At 45.3% G+C, this 18,970-nt stretch overlaps 1 protein-coding gene across 2 annotated transcripts in view; it reads left to right on the top strand.

The window, feature by feature from the left end:
- The window catches only part of Unc13c (unc-13 homolog C (C. elegans)), a 435,225-nt gene that overhangs the window by 288,405 nt on the left and 127,850 nt on the right, over positions 1 to 18,970 (top strand). For both annotated transcript variants that reach the window (XM_013510339.1, XM_005376625.2), the window contains one exon: positions 9,233 to 9,366. In XM_013510339.1, the coding sequence (XP_013365793.1) occupies positions 9,233 to 9,366 (134 nt within the window). The remainder of the gene's footprint in view (positions 1 to 9,232; positions 9,367 to 18,970) is intronic.

Raw genomic sequence — 18,970 nt, 5'->3', positions numbered from 1 at the left:
TGTCAGCAAGGGAGACATGGTCTTCTGTTGCACAGACAGACCCTGATAATGATTAAATGAGCAGTTGTGGGAAGCATCTATCACGACTACAAAGCTCTTGCATTAGTAACTGAAATGGTTCATGCTCGCTAAATGCTAATTTTAGCATTATTTTTCCTATTGTTACTAAGACCGAGTAAACCATTTTGTGAAATCCGGAGAAGTGAGCAAGTACAGCATCACCACCTTGAACAACTGCAGATCCGTTTCACATGGTCTCTTAAGGGAAGGACTGTCAGGATGGTCTCCTTTACAGAGTAGCCATCCTCCCTGGTGACTCTGAAGCACTCCTCCAGATTCACCCAGAAGGGATCGGGAGATTTTTTTCATAGTTGCCACAGTTAATAAAACTGAACATCCCTGTGAGTTCATAGCTGCGAGTAGACTATAGGCATAGATTTTGAGGGTTAAGGGATGCTTAGCCATAGAGGAAGTGGATTTGGCATGCTGGCAGACACTAGGTGAGTGATGGGCTATTTCACTTTAATCTCATTTTGGTGGTGGTAGTTTTGAACCTGCATGATTTGAGTAAGTTTAATTTGGAAGTTTTCTCTCTCAGCACTGCATTGCCCTTGCTGAAGTTTTCTTACTCTTTTTCCACTCATTTTCTTACTCACGACTGCAATCTAGTAAAACAGCTGTGTTCACAATCATATTGGCATTTGTCTATTTAGATCGATTCCCCACACAACATTAAGCTTGTAAGTGATGATTGGGGGATTAATAAGAAGCCATACAACTGAAAGAATGTGCCCCACATTTTATGTCCCCCCAAATGAGTTCGAGGGAAACTCCAGACAGGTGCTATTGGGCATAAAATTAAAGTTAATATGCAGAAACGCAGCCTCCTCTTGGTTCTTTACAGGTGAGCTGCTGGGCTTGAAATCTCTGTAAGCTTCCTTCCTGGTTTAGTTTACCACAGTTTCACTGATGTATGGCTTCCTCATGAGCGGGCACACTGAGAGAAAAAGGGACACTCAGGTCTGTGGCCTGGAGTCTGGCTGAACCGCTGAAGAGGAGAACCAGAACCAGAGCCGGAGCCAGAACCAGAAATCAAGCTTCTCACTCTCCTTGATACTTTCAAGGAGAATGAACCTGGCTGGGCTGAAACTGCTTAGCTGGGGATCCTGAGCGTTGACTTCGAACCCCTTGTGCCTTTTGGTTGCTAGGTAAAGAAATGAGACGTGCATTTCCTTCGCGCCCTTGGTTAGACCACACTGTGGCCCCACTACACTGGGCCGCTACAGCCCCTGACCCTAGCGTTCGCATTACCTCTGTCCTATCCCTGGACGGTGGCGGGGCCCACGTCCACTGTCTGTCGCTGCAGTGGCCTGCATCCTGGCTTTGGACACGGCAGGATCACGCTGTCTCCCAGTTGATGATTCTTATTTCCCACCTACATTCATCATGTTCTTGTTCAGAGGTGGCAAGTCTGTACCCTGGTTGTCTGCAGCTTTCTGGCGTTTTGTCCTTCATTGAGTCTAACCTTCAGGTAGTATCTAACCATGATGCCCCTATGTCTCTCATTTGGGTAAATAAACTTAACTTTTTAAGAATGCCACTCAACTTAAAGTGCAAAAGTAAAATATTCTTCATCAAAATGTACATTTTCCCCAATCGAATCTTCAATTTAAAATGACAAATTGAGCGTATTTATGCACACATGGTGCTTGAGGTAGATGTGCATGGTGAAATGACAAAATCTGGCCAACTGTTACATCCATGACCACAGAGAGTTCTGATTTTTATTTTTATTCTTCTATTTTTTTATCATTTTTGTGGGGAAGGGGTGCTGGGGATTGGACCCAGGACCTTGCATGTGGTGGGCAAGTGTGTGCCACTGAGCCGTGTTCTCCGACAGTTACGATTTATGCAGTAGAACACGTTACGTCTACTTCCTTAGCGTTTCAAATCTGTAATATAGTCTCATTAGCTAGAGTTGCCCTGCTGCCCAGTAGATCTCTTAAACGCATTCCTCCCGTCTCGCTGAAGCGATGCCATTTTGACCAACATCTCCTTTCCCTATCCACCCCTGGCCCTGGAACCCACCCCTGCTCGGCCGTGCTCCACTCACGGGTGAGCTCATGCAGCCTCTGTCTCTTTTTCCCTTACTTATTTCATCTAACATTGTTGGAGTCATCATCAACCATTCAAAGGAGACAGGCAGATTGTAAACCCTTGGCCCAGTGAACACGCACGCACACAGCTCCTCCTGTCCTGCTGCCCACAAGGCCCATGGGGCCTCTCGGGGAATGCAGGGCTCAAAGCCAGCGCATCCCTGTCTGAGACTGGCCAACGCGCTGCGTCCACGGGCATCTTTGGATGAGAAGCCTCATAGTACCAAAGGTAGTGTCATATAACAACCATTGTTAATTTCCTATGATCTTGTTTTGAAATTCTGTATCATTTTTATTGGTTTTTTTCTGATTTTTTTATTCTGTTTAAAATAAAAAATAAAAAAGGATACATTTGAGGCCTTTGCAGGGAAACGGGTGCACCTGGGAAATACAGTGTTGTGTGAAATGCACAGACACAGGGCTTGAACACCGTGTGGTGTCTCTCCTCCCAGTGAGGTGAAGTACAAAGCGGGTGGTCCAGGAGACCACGGGCGGGTAGAGGAAGGGAGACGCACGGGGTGCAGGGGCCTGATAGCCTCCGGGAGTGTGGCAGTGTCTGCATGCGTGTGAGCTAAGAGTGATCCCAGCCAGAATGGAACCGGGCGGGGCTGCAGAGAGAGGGAGGGACAACAGGAGAGCTCGCAGCTGTGAGCGTGGTGCAGACTGCGCACAGGAGAACGGGTAAAACGCCCATGAGTGGTACCTGGCGTGGGGCCTGGGACCAGGCCTCGGGCGGGTTCAGGCTGGGTGCAGCGAGCCTCCCTTGGCCTGGGCTTGGGCATGGTGCTCCACCCACCCCGCCCATGGCCACCCTCGCAGGATTGGACAGAGGCCCCACCGCAGGCAGGTGAGGGCAGCACTTCCTCCAGCGCCTGGAGAGGAGGCCAGGAGAGGGCCGTCCCAGGTGCAGGTGTAGGGTTCTACTTCCCAGTGCCTGGGGGTTAGAACCCTAGGAAACCACGGACTTTATTTTGTTTGTTTGTTACTGAGAATCGAACTCATGACCTGGCAAGTGCAAGGCAGGCGCTGTGCCCCTGAGCTATATCCCCGGCCCACCATGGACTTTTAAAAATTCCTTATATTGTCCAGAAATCTTCTCTAAATCCCTCCACATAAGAACTAGCATTATTGTCCACGTAAGACGATCCAGCTGATCTTTCTCTCTTTCTCTAGCACGGCACGTTTTTCTCTCTTTCTCTAGCACGGCACATCTGAAGTCACTGCTCTTTTGGTCTGGAGTTTGTTGCCTTGTGTCTCAGCACGACCTGTTGGTTTAAGGCTGCAGGAGCTCAAGTGAAAATATAGGCCAGCCACATGTAATCACTGCTCTCTTCCTTTAAAATGAAGATTGTTTAAAAGAGAAGAACGAGCCATTATTTTACCCATTAAATAGTAAAGGTTCCTGTTCAAGGAACATGGATCTGTCCCAGGACACCAGCAAGAACCTTGGGGACCAGGTGGGGCAGGTACCTGACAGCTCACTTGTTATCACAATAAAGATCTAGTATTGGAGATAGTCTACAAACACACTAGCTAGAATTTTCAGAAACACTGAAATATACATATGCATATTAAGGATGCACATTTGAAGAGGTTAATTCCTTGTCCATATTTCCACAGTAAATTAATGGTAAACTGAGATCAGAATACAAATTTATTTTTTAAATTTGTTCACTTGCATTAGCACATGTTTGCAGTACATGTTTACATTTCCTTGTGTGGAGTTCTTGTGTGCATGTAACACATTTTGACATCTAGATTCAAAAAATAAATTTTATATTATTTTTTCAGTACCAGACATTGAACCCAGAGCCTTCACACTGAGCTACATCACAGCCCTTTTGATTTATTTTTGAGACAGGATAATCACTAAATCTCTAAATTACCCAGTTGGGCTCAAACTAGCAATTGTCCTGTCTCATCCTCCCAGAGTGCTAGGATTATAGACCCTGCACCGCCATGACCAAATAAAATGTACACCATGCTATTATGTAATTTTTATCTTTAAAAGCCCACATTTGGTACCGTGATATTTTACAATTATGCCAAGCTTACTTACCCGGGTAAGCCTTTTCAAGTTCCAGGAACCACTTCGAGTTAGTTATGGGAAAACACTTGAAGTGCCTAAACACTTTGAAATGCATCTTTGGCAATTTAAATGTCAAGATACTTCTGACTTACTGAAGCTGAAAAAGCCCAGTAAATAGTCTTTGAATAGTTTGCTGTAATAAAAGTGAAATATTCTTTTGTTCTGTTTGTTTAGTTTAGTTTAGTTTTATTTTATTTTGTTTTGTTTTGAGGCGGGGTCTCACTCTATAGACTGGGCTGGCCTTGAACTCACTCTGTAGACCAGGCCCCCCAGTTCACACCTTCTTGCCTAGGCCTCACCAGTGCTGGGATTGTAGGTGTGCACCGCCACACTGGCTGAAAGTGAAATATCCCATTATATGAAAATTCCCCCTTTTCTAACCAATGTTTCAGTGTAGGATAACTTCTCTTACTTAGAATTACTCTCATTTAAGATGTCTGGTTGCTCATTTGTGGTTATCAGTTAGCACCAGTAGCATATCTGAGCATACCAGTGATTTGCTAGTGGCTGTAATCTACAAAGTAATGTTTTATGAAAGGATCTAGCACTGGAGTCCACAGCTGCAAAGGATACAATATAAATATTCAGTAAGGCTTTCTGTCTCTTAAAATTGGAGAACTGTGTGTAGTCAGGAATCTGTCAAATAGAAAAGTAGAATTGGAGCCTTTTATTATCATTATGGAATGCAAAATCTAGCAAAACTGACTTATGCTGGCATCCAGGAGAAACCGTATCAGTCTTCTTAAAAATGACTGATTTCCCCGGAAGTAATATAGTACAGGACTCGCCCTGTGAAACTGAAGAGTTCCTGGGAGCCCTGCTGAGCGCATCGGGCTGCATCCCCAGGTCCTCAGCGGGCCTGCAGCAGGGCTGAGAGCAACTGATGTCTAACAGGCCATGTGATTCTGAGGGGGGTGATCCAGGCACCAGACTTACAAGGCCCCTGATGCACAGCAGGCGGAGTGTTTCCTCTAGAATCTCTCTACGGAGGTGCCATCCCTATTTTCCCAAGGCACATTATGTGTGCATTTTTTTTATTTTTTGGTATCAGGAATTGATACGTGTGCACTTTAAAAGCCAGTGACACAATATTTCAGGGCAGTGGGAATGTCAGCTGTGCCCTGGTGCCCCTCCTTTGTCTCTCGTCCAAGGAGACTAAGGTGGAGCCACAGCCTGACCAGAATGCCTAGTGCCATCCACTAAGCATGTGACCAAGGTCCAGCCGAGGACAGAAGCTGGGACTTGGCTTCACCCAGCCTGGCTCTCCAAGTTCTCCTGTTCCGGGCAGAGTTTACGTGACCTCGTGTGCCAGCAGAACTCAGTGGATGCAGAAGGTACCTCGACAGTGGCGTTAAGCATCCATAGGGGAAGCACGCTTTGGAGCACGTGGGTCAAGGTGTCAGCTTGCCGTGGTCTCCGTGAAGGCCGCGGAGTGAGTCCTGTCCCCAGCCCCAGAGGAGGCCGAGGGAGGCAGCGCCAGCGCTGGAGTAACGCCCACTCCCATCCGCTGCACGAGACACCAGGAGATGTTAGGGCCTCGGGCAGCGATGCGGACCCTTCACCTCACATGGTTCATTCTCACCCCTTTGCCTCCGCGTCCCCGCCACCTGCTCCCTCTCCTGCCCGCCTCTCCTTCGGGAGGGCCTGTCTCCCTCCTTCCCAGGACCTGTCTCTTACCTTGCTCTCCATTCATACTTTGGGTTTCTCCTGTGAGAGAATCATGTGATAATTTCACTGGACATTATGGCCTCCAGGAGCACCCATTTTCCTACAAATGACTCAACTTTATCTCCATGGCAGAGTAGGCTGAAAAGTCTGGAAATCACCACTGTGGCTTTGTTGAAGCACATGTTGCCTTAGCTATTGGAGCGTGGACTGTGCGTGTGTGTGTGTGTGTGTGTGTGTGTGTGTGTGTGTGTGTGTGTGTGTGTGTGATGCACCCACCAGAACTAACGTGAGAGACCACGCTCGGTCACAGGCTGTCTCACCCAGACTCCGCCCACATCTGGCACGCGCTCTTGCCCGCCTCGGGGTGTCTTCACGCCCGTCCTCCCCGCCCTCCCTGAGCAGCCCTTGGAGGGAGGGTTGCAGTGCACATGCTCACTGAACACAGACGTGTGTGCCGGTTTCCTCACCTTTGCGTTAGTCCCACTCACACGGGGACATCGTCTGCTATTTTCATACTTCCTATTTTGCATGCAGCAGTTCTCTGTATCTTGATGTTTTCTGCATGGGATAGGCTGTATTTTCTCCCTTGTTGTGAGAAGTGAATCCAGGGACTTTGCGTTGGTCTGCAATGCACATCCCCAGTCTTTATTATTATTATTGCTGTTATTACTGCTACTATTAGTATTTTATTTTGAGGGGGTCTAAGTCACTAAGCCACCCAGGGTGGACTCACACTCTCCATCCTCCTGCCTCAGCCTCCCAGAGTGCTGGGATTACAGTTGTCAGTCACCACACCGGCAGACATTTCCTTACTCAGTATTGCAAAAGTGCAGTGTGTATCACATCTGCTTTTCTGTAGTGAAGTACACTTGTGAAAACGACCACTGGAAGCTTTCTTCAGCTCATCCTACACCCCGGCAAACTCTCTCCCTACTATGTGCTCCCACACTTCCTGTTACGTCTCTTCAATGACAATGTAGTGACAAAATAATTTTAGCCACGAACGTTACTGATCACTCTAATTACAATTGATCTACTAAGTCTTACTTTTCCAACATACTGAATTTTATTAGTGAGTTTATTATTGCTACATTTTCTTACAGTAGAGTAACTCATGAGTTTCATAAATGGGTGAATTATTATTGGCCTTCTTAGTTACTACTGCCATTCATTTCCTCAACTTTTCCAATCGTAAGGCCAGATATTTAGAAGGTTGTAGGTTGCTATTAGATATGTTTTAACTTTGAGAAACAGACTTGACGATGTAACATGTGCAGCTATGCCCCCTTTTAAGCAGTCTATTATATGAAATGGGGAAGCTGCTCTAGGCTGCTGTAGTCTGCTAGCAATCAAGGAATGACTCACCTTCTACTTTGGCTTCTTCTGACGCAGTGTACAGAACTGGATGCCGGTAGCTGCACATCAGCAGCCCTGTGGCTCTGGGCAGTGACGGAGAGGGAGGACAACTCAGCAGGCAGGGCACCTCCTGAGGGGTTTGGGGTGAAGGAACGTGCAGTTCTGTCTCCTTCCTGACCCTCTGAAAACTGATGATAAGCGGTGTACTGTTAGACGTGCATTTATAGTAATTTCCTTTCACGTGGTCCCACCACTGAAGACAGGTAAGACACATCATTTGACTGCGCTCCCTTCACGGTGGCTAATGACAGTGACCGTCGGGACTAATTTTATTTACAGCCTTCACAGCTCGCCAGGGCTGACTGCTAAACACTTTGCATAGAGAGAGAGCGCTGTCGGGCTTACTATAACGAGTTAATTTCGGTACAAACATCTAACTCAGAAATTGGCCAGCCTGGGTATTTGTGAGCTTGCCTTTCCTTCCGGGAGGCAGCTCCAGAGCTGCTCTGGGGAAGCCGTCAAGAGTGTGCATACCTGTTCTCGGGCATCCGATGTGTGAGGCCCTCCAGGCTCTTTGAAGAGGCTCACGGTTCATTCTGGCTGTTTGGAGTAATTTGCGATAACCACTGACTTGACCATTGTAATTTAGCACTGCAAGTTTTAACATCTGTTGCATTTTGAAGATAAAAGTCAGTCAGTAGCTCTTGGGAGCAACTTGGGGAAATATCCTTCCCTGAAGTCCCTTACAGTCTGTGTGCACAGGTCCCCTGTAATGAGCAAACGCGCCGTGGGCTGTATTTTAATCTCAGTGAGAACAACATGGGGGTGATTCATCTAAACACAGGCCCGTGTCTGGATCCATTTGGGAGACTGGCATAGACAACCAGGCAACTGATGCCTCAGTCACAGCAGAAGACAGGACAGGCAGATACAGTAATCCGCAGAGTCACCAAGTCTCACACATTTCACAGTAGTCTCTGCACTTCCTGCACCATCTCCAGATATCTTGGACCTATATAGGATTTTGCAAAAGTAGTCATAGACACCATATGCTTCCCACTTACTTGTATAGCTGAATGGAAATTATGTCGGTATCTTTTTGCCTAATTTAAAAATCTAAATGTGAGAGAAGTGCTTTAAGAAGACCCACCAAAATAAATAACCAGAATAACTTATCTGCAGTTTGAAAAGACTTACATATGTCATTATGAAATTTGTATTGAGAAATAGTTGATATTGTTATTTCATTCTGTTAAATATCAAAGTACATGCAGGTTATCCCAGGCCACATTCTTCTTTCTATAAGTGAGAATTGAAGACTTCAAGAAGACGGTAAATTCAGAAGGATTCAGAGACGATCAATAGGAACAAGAAAAAAGAAAAAGATCAATTTATCAAATTTTTGTTAACCAGATACATTTGCAGACAGGATGAGGGTGTTCCAGGCATTTGATGTAGCAGGTGAGCAGGATCACAGATTTTTGTGGCACTGATTTTGTAAGCAAGGAACCTTTAAAATCTATCAAGGTGACTTGGGGCAAAACAGTTAGGCATGATAGATTGCACACAGCTGTACACACTCACAAATATCCGTACACACAAAATCAATCTTTATCTGTGGAAGAAGCCACACTGAAAGGGATAATTCCATAGTAACCATTCCTAAACTCATGAATTACAGGAGCCAGTGGGAAGGAAAATCTCCATTCCACAGCCCAAGGAGCTTCCATCGAAGCTAAACCAAAAACAAAAGAGTACTTAGAAAGGCAAGCCTTGCCATGAGTTTTTACTCTAGAGGGGGCCATTCCATGGAGAAAGCAAGTCTGAGTTTAGTTGCTTTCTCTCCCATGATCAAGATTTCTTCCATAATCCCCTTTCTCTGATCTTTCCTTTTGACCTTGACAACAGACTCAAGTCCTTCCATTTGAACTCTTCTTTTTCATGCTGCATTCCTCGGGAGCAGAGTAAGAAACAGGATGTCCCTCGGGAAGATCAGGGACCGACCACCAAGAACTTGGACTTCTGGCCCCAGCTTATTACACTGATGGTGACGATTATTGATGAAGATAAAACTGCCTACACACCTGTCCTGAATCAGTAAGTACGCTGTTTCTGGAAAAGAATGTTTTATGCCACTAAAGTTAAAATAGATACTCTGATGACTGCAGCCAACTTTCCCAAAATTAAGCTGCAGAGCACAGAGGATTTTTATCGGTTAATTTCAGTTCAGCAATATTATGAATTTTTAATTTGAATCCCATAGAGTTTGCTTTTTGGAGACAAACATTTCCCAAAGTTGGATTTTTATGTGATGGAATCATTTCCTTTTTCCTGTCTTGTTGCCTCAAAAGAAAAATAAGTGCACTCTCCCAAAACTGACAAGGATGTTGAAGAGCAAGAACTTTGCCTATGCCTTTGCGGTTTCTTAATAAAGATTCACCATAACAGCTCCGTGTTAAAATAGTTGTGCATATTGGGTACAACCAAGTCAGTACAGTATTTAGTACAAGAAGTCCATTGCAGAAGAGGAAACTCTCAATCCTATGCCACCAGGTTCTGTAGACAGATTCTATCGTGGCCGTTCTGGAAGAGTATTTAAAAATCATCATCTTTTCAAAATGCCACTACCTGCGAGACCTCAGCAGATTAATTTCCCTGGATCTCAGATTTCTCCTACATGAAATGAGGAGAAATATTATTACGAGGTGGTTTCCCAGGTCTAAATCCATGTTCGGTTTTCAGGTGTTGACTTCCCGCAGCCCGGCCCCTGCAGTCCACATTAGGAATACCTGACCCTAGCCGGACAGCCAGGGTAGTGGGGAGAGGTGAACCCCGAAGGGAAACACCATAGGAAATCGACGTACGATGACCTGGTTTTGTTATTTCTTAGCCACCGCATTGGCCAAGACAAGGTTAAAATGTATGCTGAATCCAACTAAAATTCTACTCACAGGAGAAATGTGGTATACCGAGATTTCAGCCTTCCCTGCATGGTAGCCACCAGTACAGCAACCTCACCTCCCCCTCCTAGCTCTGGGGAAAGTGTCCTATCTGATTACAGCCCAACAGCCCAGGTGTGCGGTTCACTGGGTTTCCCCTGTCCGCCGCGTCCGCCCTGCACCCTCTGTTCTGTGGAGGCTCCCTCCCTAGAGCTTTTCCCCTATGCTCCTCGTGAGGACTAGGAGGTCCCCCTTTGCTCTCATCAAGTCTCGGGCGCCGGGGTCTGGGCGCCCTACTTAGGCCTCCGGCAGCGTTGCAACATCATTTACCTTCTCCCTCACTCTTTGAATGAGTCTTGGGGATGGAGCAGGGCACTAGAGATCCGGAGACCAGCAACTTTCTTTCCTGCAGGACTGCCTGCAGGTGAGGACAGGCTGCCTGATAAGGAAGGGCTGAGTGAAAACAAACATCTGCAAAGAAATGCTATTAACAGTTTGCGGAAGGGTTTTGTTTTAATTAAAGACATACCTTGTTATTTACCAGGTACCTTGAACCAGGGTAGAACCAGTAAATAAATCAGGGGTGTGGGTAGCACTGTAAAGTCATGGAATAAATTAAAATGCCCAGGTTTACCTTTAGTCATATATGGTAAGAGATATATTTTACTTGACTTTTGGTAACCGCATTAAAAAGTAAGTGGAGTATGTATAGATTCCGTTATGGCAAAATAATTTTAAAATTGTGCCTGCGTTAAACCTGCTAAGTGCAGATATGAGCATCGACACAGACAGGAAAGGAATGTCCTTGTTTTGCCTCTTAGTTTTGCTTTTAATGTTGGAGTTTAGAGCCACCTGTTTCTATGAGCACAGTCCCCAAGCTCAGGAAGGGATTCTGTTTGTTTGCAGGCTGTTTTGTGATTGCATTTCCTCGGTTGGTAAGGACATTGGCAAGCTTTTCTGCTTCATGAAGTTCGTTCAGCTTGTCCCGAACTCACCTGGGGACCGAGGTGTGTTCTTGTGCCTGACGTGGCATCTGGGTGACCTGGGAGCACAGCTGCGGGTTGAGCACCAGGCACCAGCACAGCCAGCTTCGTGATCACGCTCTGCTTACTTAGGCCACGCAGCGCCTTGGGAAGTGAGACATTCCTACCAGTATCAGGGCGCAGGGGGTCCCTGTCCGAAATCTGGAGTCAGAAAGCCTGAAGGGCACAGAGGTCAGCAGCAGTCTTGATAAAGGACCCTGCCTGTGTCCCAGAACACTAAGGTATGAGGTCACAGGCCCACTTGAGGACAATCAGCTAAAACAAGCTTGGATTTTATTTTGACAGCAATGGCGAGTGAATGAATAAAAATATAAGGCACTTTAAAATATCTTTCAAGGTAATTTTAGTAGTATGGGTATAAGTTATGTACAGAATGAAGTTTCTGTTATCATGCCTGAGAAGTCACGGTAAACTTCTGCTAACCCAAATTTATGAGAAATTTATGTAACTTGAGTGTAGATGTACAGGAAGGATTCCTTCTGTTTTGCCCACTAGTACGTATCCAGGAAAATGCGTCTGTTGGATGAACGAGTGAGCAGCCCCTCAGTGTAGTGAGTACTGCGTCCTCTGTCCCTACACCATCAACTCAGTAACAGAGTGCTTCCTTGAGCCCTGTCTTCTCAGCTTCATGAAATGTTTTTGATGGAGTAGCCTTCTCTATGCGTGTAGAAATTTCACAGAAATAGAAACACTTTAAGCAGAATATAGATTTAGATGCCTCTCTAAATTTATTGAGGTATAATTGAATTCAGTGTAGCTCACGTATGTAATTTGACTAGTTTTGACATATGAATCCAGCCAAATCTCTGTCAACACAGTCCCAGCATGAATTGCCTCCCCTTCAGAAACTCCCAGGTGTCTTCTTGTATCCATGGCAACCCCTCACTGTGTCGGGTATGGTAGGTGAGTTGGAAATATTACTATATATGTGAATGAAGTTATATATCATATGCACTTGTACATCTGGCTTCTTTCATTCAACTATTCTGAGATTGATTCATGTTATTTGTGATCTTATTTTACTTTATGAGTAATATGTCATTATACAGATATAAAAATATTTTGATCCGTTTATCTGCTAAACAGAACTTGGAATTGTTTAAGGTTAGATTGCTGCAAATATTTTTTACGAGTCTTTTGTGTAGGCTCGGGCTTCCATCTCTCTCAGGCTGTGTGGTAGGCGTGTGTCGAGTGTTTCTAAACTGCTGATGTGTTTTCTGTCTTGTCAGCACTTGGTGTGGCTGGTCTTTTCGTGTTGGCCATTGTGAAAGATAGGGCTACAGATAGTCAGATCTCATTATGACTTTCACTTTCACTTTTCTGAATTCCAGTTAAATCGACCACATTTTCATGTTTATTTGCAAGTTTTGATAGTGTTTTACTCATATTCTCTCCCATTTTCAGATTGGATGCTTATCTTATTGAGTCATGATAGTTCTTTATATATTCTGCATAAAGATCTGTTGTCAGATGCCATATGGCAATATTTCCTTCTCCTTTCTGACATTTTTATTTTATTCGTGTCTGAAGTGCATTGTGTGGGCGTGTGGGTGTGCGCACTATGGCTGGGGGTGTTTTGATGGGCCGGTAGATTGGCTTCTTTTACAGTCTGGCGTTTTATTATTCTATTTAACAAATCTTTGCAAGACCCACGGTCAACTTGCAACAGTAGTTTATTCCAGACATGTTAGACGGAAGTCCGTCGCTCATTTGGGGTTAATTTTTCACGTGTAGTGTGACAACAGATTTTAAAGTTCTTTAGTTTACTTACATTTGGTCAACTAAATTGTCAGCTCTGCTTGTTGAAAAAAGTCTTTTCTCTGCTAAATTGCTTTGGTACCTTATGTAAGAGTCCAAGCTGTTCTCTCTATTCTGTTCTGTTCTGCTGATCTATGTACCTGTCATTACCCACACTTCCTGGGTGAGGTAGTTTCATAAAGTGTCCTGAAACATTATTAGTATAAGGTTATCAACTTTTGTTTTACTTTTAAAAGCTCTTTGCTATTCTAGTTTCCTTGCAATTTCATTTAAGTTTTAAATTCATTTGTCACTTTCTGTAAGTCAAATCACTGATGAAGTTTTCATTGGAATTGTATTGAATATATAAATCAATTTTGAGAAAATTGAAAACATAAAAATATTAAATCTACCAAACATAGCACATATCACATTTATTAAGATCTTCATTTCTCAACATCACACATGTCATTTTAGAGAACAGATCTGGCACATCATTTGTCAAACTTGTTTCCAAGTATTTGATATTTTCATAGCTATTGAAAATTATATTTTTGTTTCCCATTGTTGGTAAAATATAAATGTAATTTTATATATTCTTGTATACCAGCCTTTCTAAATTTACTTCTTTTTGTAGATCCCTTAACATTATTTAAATAAATTATCTTGACCAAATTAAGAACAGCTTTCTTCATTTCTTCCCAGTCTGGAGTATTTTCTTGTTTTTCTTCTCTTACATTTAACTTGAACCTCAGGTACAATGTTGTCTAAAATTAGTAGGAGCGGATACCCTTGCTTCATTCTCTGTCTCATGGGGAAGCCTACAATTCCCACCATAAATCTGATGTCAACTGGAAGATTTTCACACATAATTTCTTACCGAATTGAGGAAGTTCTGTTATATTCCTATTATTCGGAATTTTTTATTATGAATGAGTATTGTGCTTTGTCATTTCTCATATGAGTATAATTACACAATTCTGCTTTGCAAGTATATTAGTATGGTGAACTGTACTCACTGACTTCCAAGATTTAGATCAACTTTGTATCCATGGGACAAATGCCACATGGTTTTACTGTACCTTCCTTCCTATATATCTATCAGACTTTATCTGATACAGTTCTGCCAAGCATCTCTGCTCTTATGTTTAAGAGGATATTAATGTACTGTTGTATTTTCTTAAAATATCTTTTTGGGTTTTTATATCAGTATAATTATGGCTTTATACGCTCATTTGAAAAGTGCTTCCCCCATTTTGATTATCTGGAAAGGTATTTATAGAATTGGAATTTTTCTTTCTTGAGAGTTTGATAAAATTTACCAAAAAAGTTGTCTGGACCTGGAATTTTATTTATAGGACATTTTAAAACTAAAATGTTAATTTCTTTATTAGAGGGTTATTCTATCTAATAATCTAAATAGGTTTCTAGGGGTACCTATTTATTCTTCCCTACAAAAACAATGGTTTTGTAGTTTGTGTCTTTCAAGGATTTTCTATTTAATTTAAGTGGTCAAATCACCCATGATATAATTGCCCGCGTCATTCTTATTATTTCCCCCTCCCTGCCCTCCGCCTCTGCTTCTACTGTATCTTCCTCCCCCACTATACCATGGGAGCCTTGACACTGAACTACATCCCTGGCACGTTTTGAGGATTTGTGAGTTTTTTGTGGCTGTTGTCAATGTTTGTTATTGTTTGGTTTGGGTCCTTGGGTTTTTTATTGAAGACAGTCTTGTTAAGTGGTCCAGGCTGAACTCAAACTTGCAATCCTCATGCCTCAGCCTCCCAAGGTGCTGGGATTACAGGCGTGCACCATCACACCACACCTTCTATTATATTGTTTTAACTCTGTAAAATCTGAAATGGTTTCCTTTCTCTGCTCCTTAATGTGATATTTTGTGTCCTCTTCTTTTTCTGCCCAACGGACTGATATTTATGAATTTTATAGGTCTTGAGAAAAATACTGCTTTTGATTTTATTACATTTATTTTGAATTGATTTCTTTTACTGTTTCTGTTAATAGAGAGAACTTTTAAGTAGCTGTAGCAGCACCTCGTGAGAGAATGAGGGAAGGTAACAGCGTCGGGTGCAGCACGGAGGGGTGCCAGGAGACGGATCCAGAGACATCTGTGTCCAGCACTGCCAGGAGAGGAGGGGAGGAAGAGGGGGTGACGTCAGCGCGGGCGGCCCAGTTAGCGGGGGGTGCAGCGGGAAGTGGTGGTTTAAGGAAACACACGGTGACCCATACCTGGCTCTGAGAAGGCTCAGTCCCTGTGGACAGTGGCACACTGGCACCGGGTGCCCTCACGTTGGCATCAGCTGTGCCCCAACCCTTGGGGTTCACCACAAAAGCAGTAATCTTATTTCTGCAGACAGTCACAAAGTGTTCCCCTTCCTTTAACCCGTTGTGGTTTCACTTTACTTTGTTTTGCAATTCTGACCAGCATGGGAGGAGGAAGACGGCTTGCCTTCCTGCCATGTCGTCTGCTTGCATGATGTTGTCTGTGGTTTATTTTTGCTTCCTGCGCACGTCACGGAATCTCACCGATTGTCTCTATGTGAAGAACGTATACCGGGGAATATCTAATGTGTTGAGCAGAAAACAGGCCAGTTTTAAAGGATGTGCTGTTTCATTTGCAAAGATGAAGTGTGCTGCTTTTATTTTCTCAGGGTTGTGGGAGGAACCAGAGCATTATTTTCAGTTTTTATATTTTGAGAGGCAACATATTCCACCCCTTGTGGTGAGGAAGGTCAGGGTCAAGCAACCTTGAATAGAGATGTTCATCTTGTTCTCCCTGCTTTGGAAATGGTGGTGCTCAAAGTATTGAAGCAATTGCTTCCTTTGCCTGCACTGTGGCTTCCCGGAATTATTTTTCCACTTAAAAATTGCAGTGAAAGTGTTCAGTGTATAAAAAGGTATGAGGACTGCCCTAGAGCGCAGGATATCCTGCCTAAAACTCAGCAGTTACCAAGACGTGGCTGTGTTTTCTTTCCATATATGCGCTTGCATTTTCTTTCTATTCTGTGTTATCTTAAATCTCAGACACAATGCCCCTTAAGCCCGTCGAACTTCAGAATTGATCTTCAACAATAGCTTGCTGACAAGTCGCAGTGTCACCTCAGAACTGGTACCAGTAACGGTGAACTCTGCTCCCCAGTCAGAGCCCCTGTGTGCTTGCTCTGGACGTGCAGGTTGGCTTCCAGTTCTTCATGTTTCTCAGGCTTCTTCGCAGGTGCCTGCGTCCCATTGGGGCCCAGTCAGGCCTCCTGTCCCTCGGTGGTGACCCTGCGCCTGCAGGGTGACAGCCCTCCACGGCCACATCCCCCACTAGCGTTTCCTCAGATGGCTTCTTTTATACGAGGTCATTTCCACAGCAGCTGTTTCATTAGGGACTGCACAGTGGTGGTTTTATAATGTCACTGTTGCTTTAATGTTCACGAGCATCATTTTGAGAGAAAAACTATTAACTAGGACTACTCAGTTATTCTGAGGCATAGTGAGACCAGGAAAGTTAGGTAAGAAGGGACAAAATTTTTAACCTAAGGTTTTTATTCCACCCTTTTATTTCCTGCTGGATTGGCTTGTGTTGCTTTTTATTTAGTCTCATTTCTGTTTAATAAATGTGTAGTGAACACCCAGTGGCAATGCTAGGCGTAGTGGCATGTTGCGGTCACAGACATCTAACTGGGAAGAGGGGGCAGAGCGCGTCAGTCGTAGTCTGCAGCTTCTCGGCACTGAGCTCACCGCCCCAGGCCGCTCAGCCTGAGTCCACTGCGCAGAGCCTGAGGCGGCAGCAGCATGAGGCAAATCTTGCACAGGGAGAAAACTCCAGCCACCCTCCGGAGCACTTGGAAATCCAGAGACCAAGGCAGGTGACAGGGACGGCAGACACTGGAAGGGTCCAGGCCGGGAGCCTGCAGCAGCAAGTGATCCAGAATTGTGAGTAAGTCCCGAGCAAGCCTGAGCAGGAGCCAGAAGACGCCGGGAGTTGGAGGAGGAGTGGGGAGGAAGGGAGCAGGCAGGAAGGGCAGGGTGGCAGTGCCGGTGGGCCCTGGAGGGACGGGACACCCAGCTGTGGCCCGTCTGCCCAGCTGTCCCCACTGGGAGAAACCCCGCCCCGCTGCTTCTTGCCTGCTAAGCTGAGCAAGCATTTCTCGGTTCCTCCCGAACATGGCCTGGCAGTTAGTTGAGTTTGTTCTGCTATCACCAAGGTATCCTTGGAAAAAGGCCTGTAATTATTTGTGGTTACCCGCCCTCTGCTCCCTGAGGGCAGCACAGTGGGCCCTGCCCGTGTGACTGGGGACAACACGGACATTCCGATAGCCAGTGAGGTCGCTGCTGAGGAGTGAAGAGAAGCGTGTGTCAGGAACCGGAACCAGGTGCTGTGTGAGGCACAGGTGTAGTCCAGTGGTCAGCCCAGTCCTAAGTTTAAATGTGCTGACACCCGCACCCTTATCATCACCAGGTTGCAGGTGATGAGCTGAACAGAGAACCCATTAGGTGACTGTCCCAGAACTGCTCAGAATCAAAACAACCCTTCAAAGCAAGGAAAGGACTCATTGTAAAGAAGGTATCCCACAAGTAAGAGGGTGCCAACCCCGGACGTTTCAGATGTCTCAGTGATTAATGTGGACCTGGTGGTGAGAACTTGTACACAGTTACTCAAACACAGTGACCAGCAGGGTGTTTTACGGTAACAGCTCCAGCTGGGTATAAACCCATAGGAAACATTTAGGAAATGCGTTAGCCTAGGCAAACGCTAACAGAGTGAGCATTCACTGGCACCCTTCGGAGAAACCACGCGAGAAAGTTTATCCCAAACCTCACTGCTCTGGAGAGCTTCTCTTAGCCCCTCAAGCCCTGGACACACAGTAGCGACCCGCAGCCTGGAGCGAGGTGCAGCAGCTGTCGGGTGAGGCCCCGTCTGCTGCGTCTGCAGGATGTAAGGACGTGTCTGATCTTGTGTTACTCGTAGGTGCTCAGATCTCCTTTCATTTTTCCTGCCCTGAAAACAAATCCTACTTTATCACAACTTTATGAAGTATCTTCATATTTCTCAGAAAGAGGACTGCATAAATAGTAACCCTAAATACAGAAAAAGTACCCCGTTGTAGCTACACAGAAATTAAGCTGGCCAAGTGTCTTTGTGATCCAAGTTTGGGTGTGGGGCAGGCTGGGCCGTGAGACTGCCGTGGGAATGAGCGAGGCCTCTTGCTGCTTCTCACATCTGAAACCTCAGGCTGTGGGGAGGAGCCGGGAGATGGTGTCAGTGGAGCACGCACGCCAGCGGGTGCCCGAGTGGAGCAGGTGCCAGGTGGTGCCCGCTGCCTCTGCCCACAGCACCCGGCTCCCAGCCCCGCGGGTGAGTGTGCACCTCTGGTCTCCGCTCTATAGTTACCGGTGCTGCCGAGACACCGCCGAGAACTCGCTAGCTCCCTGAGTGACCGCATAGGGGCCAGACACGTCCTGCAGGCTCGCTCTTCTGGCTTCTTGCCAGCCTTTGCTCCGCTGGGAGGAGGGTCGTTGTCTTACAAAAATCTAGCTTCAGTAGCTTACCTAGGTTCATGTCAAGGTTTATTTTCCATACTACAATTAAACATCTACTAGAGCTTCAAGTTCAACAAAAGAATGCTGTAAGTCGCAAATACAAATAAAGCGCCAACAAGAGAGAAACAGAGATTAGCTGTAAGCAGCATCGGGGATTGCCTTATTTTATGGTCTGAGGGAACCTAACAAGAGGGAAAGTTAGCGCTGCGGGAAGTGCTCAGTTAGACGAGCTCACTGGCCAGTGCAGAAGGCAATTTCCAGCCCTAACTGAGACGTGAGGACGCGCTTTGTTTTCCCTGTGCTACAGCCTTAACTTGTGGGAGTGTTTGACACTTTAGCGGCAGGGTCTTGCTTCGTAGAATGCATTCTGCTATTCCCCCTGCTCGTGACAGTAGCGGTTAGCGGCGCTAGTGTACGTCAGGAATCCTTACG

The sequence above is a fragment of the Chinchilla lanigera genome, unplaced genomic scaffold, assembly GCF_000276665.1.
Source record: "Chinchilla lanigera isolate Chin_1 unplaced genomic scaffold, ChiLan1.0 scaffold00008, whole genome shotgun sequence".
NCBI classification, from domain to species: domain Eukaryota; kingdom Metazoa; phylum Chordata; class Mammalia; order Rodentia; family Chinchillidae; genus Chinchilla; species Chinchilla lanigera.
Note: the sequence above shows the minus strand (reverse complement) of the source record. Positions and strands in the feature narration are given on the sequence as shown.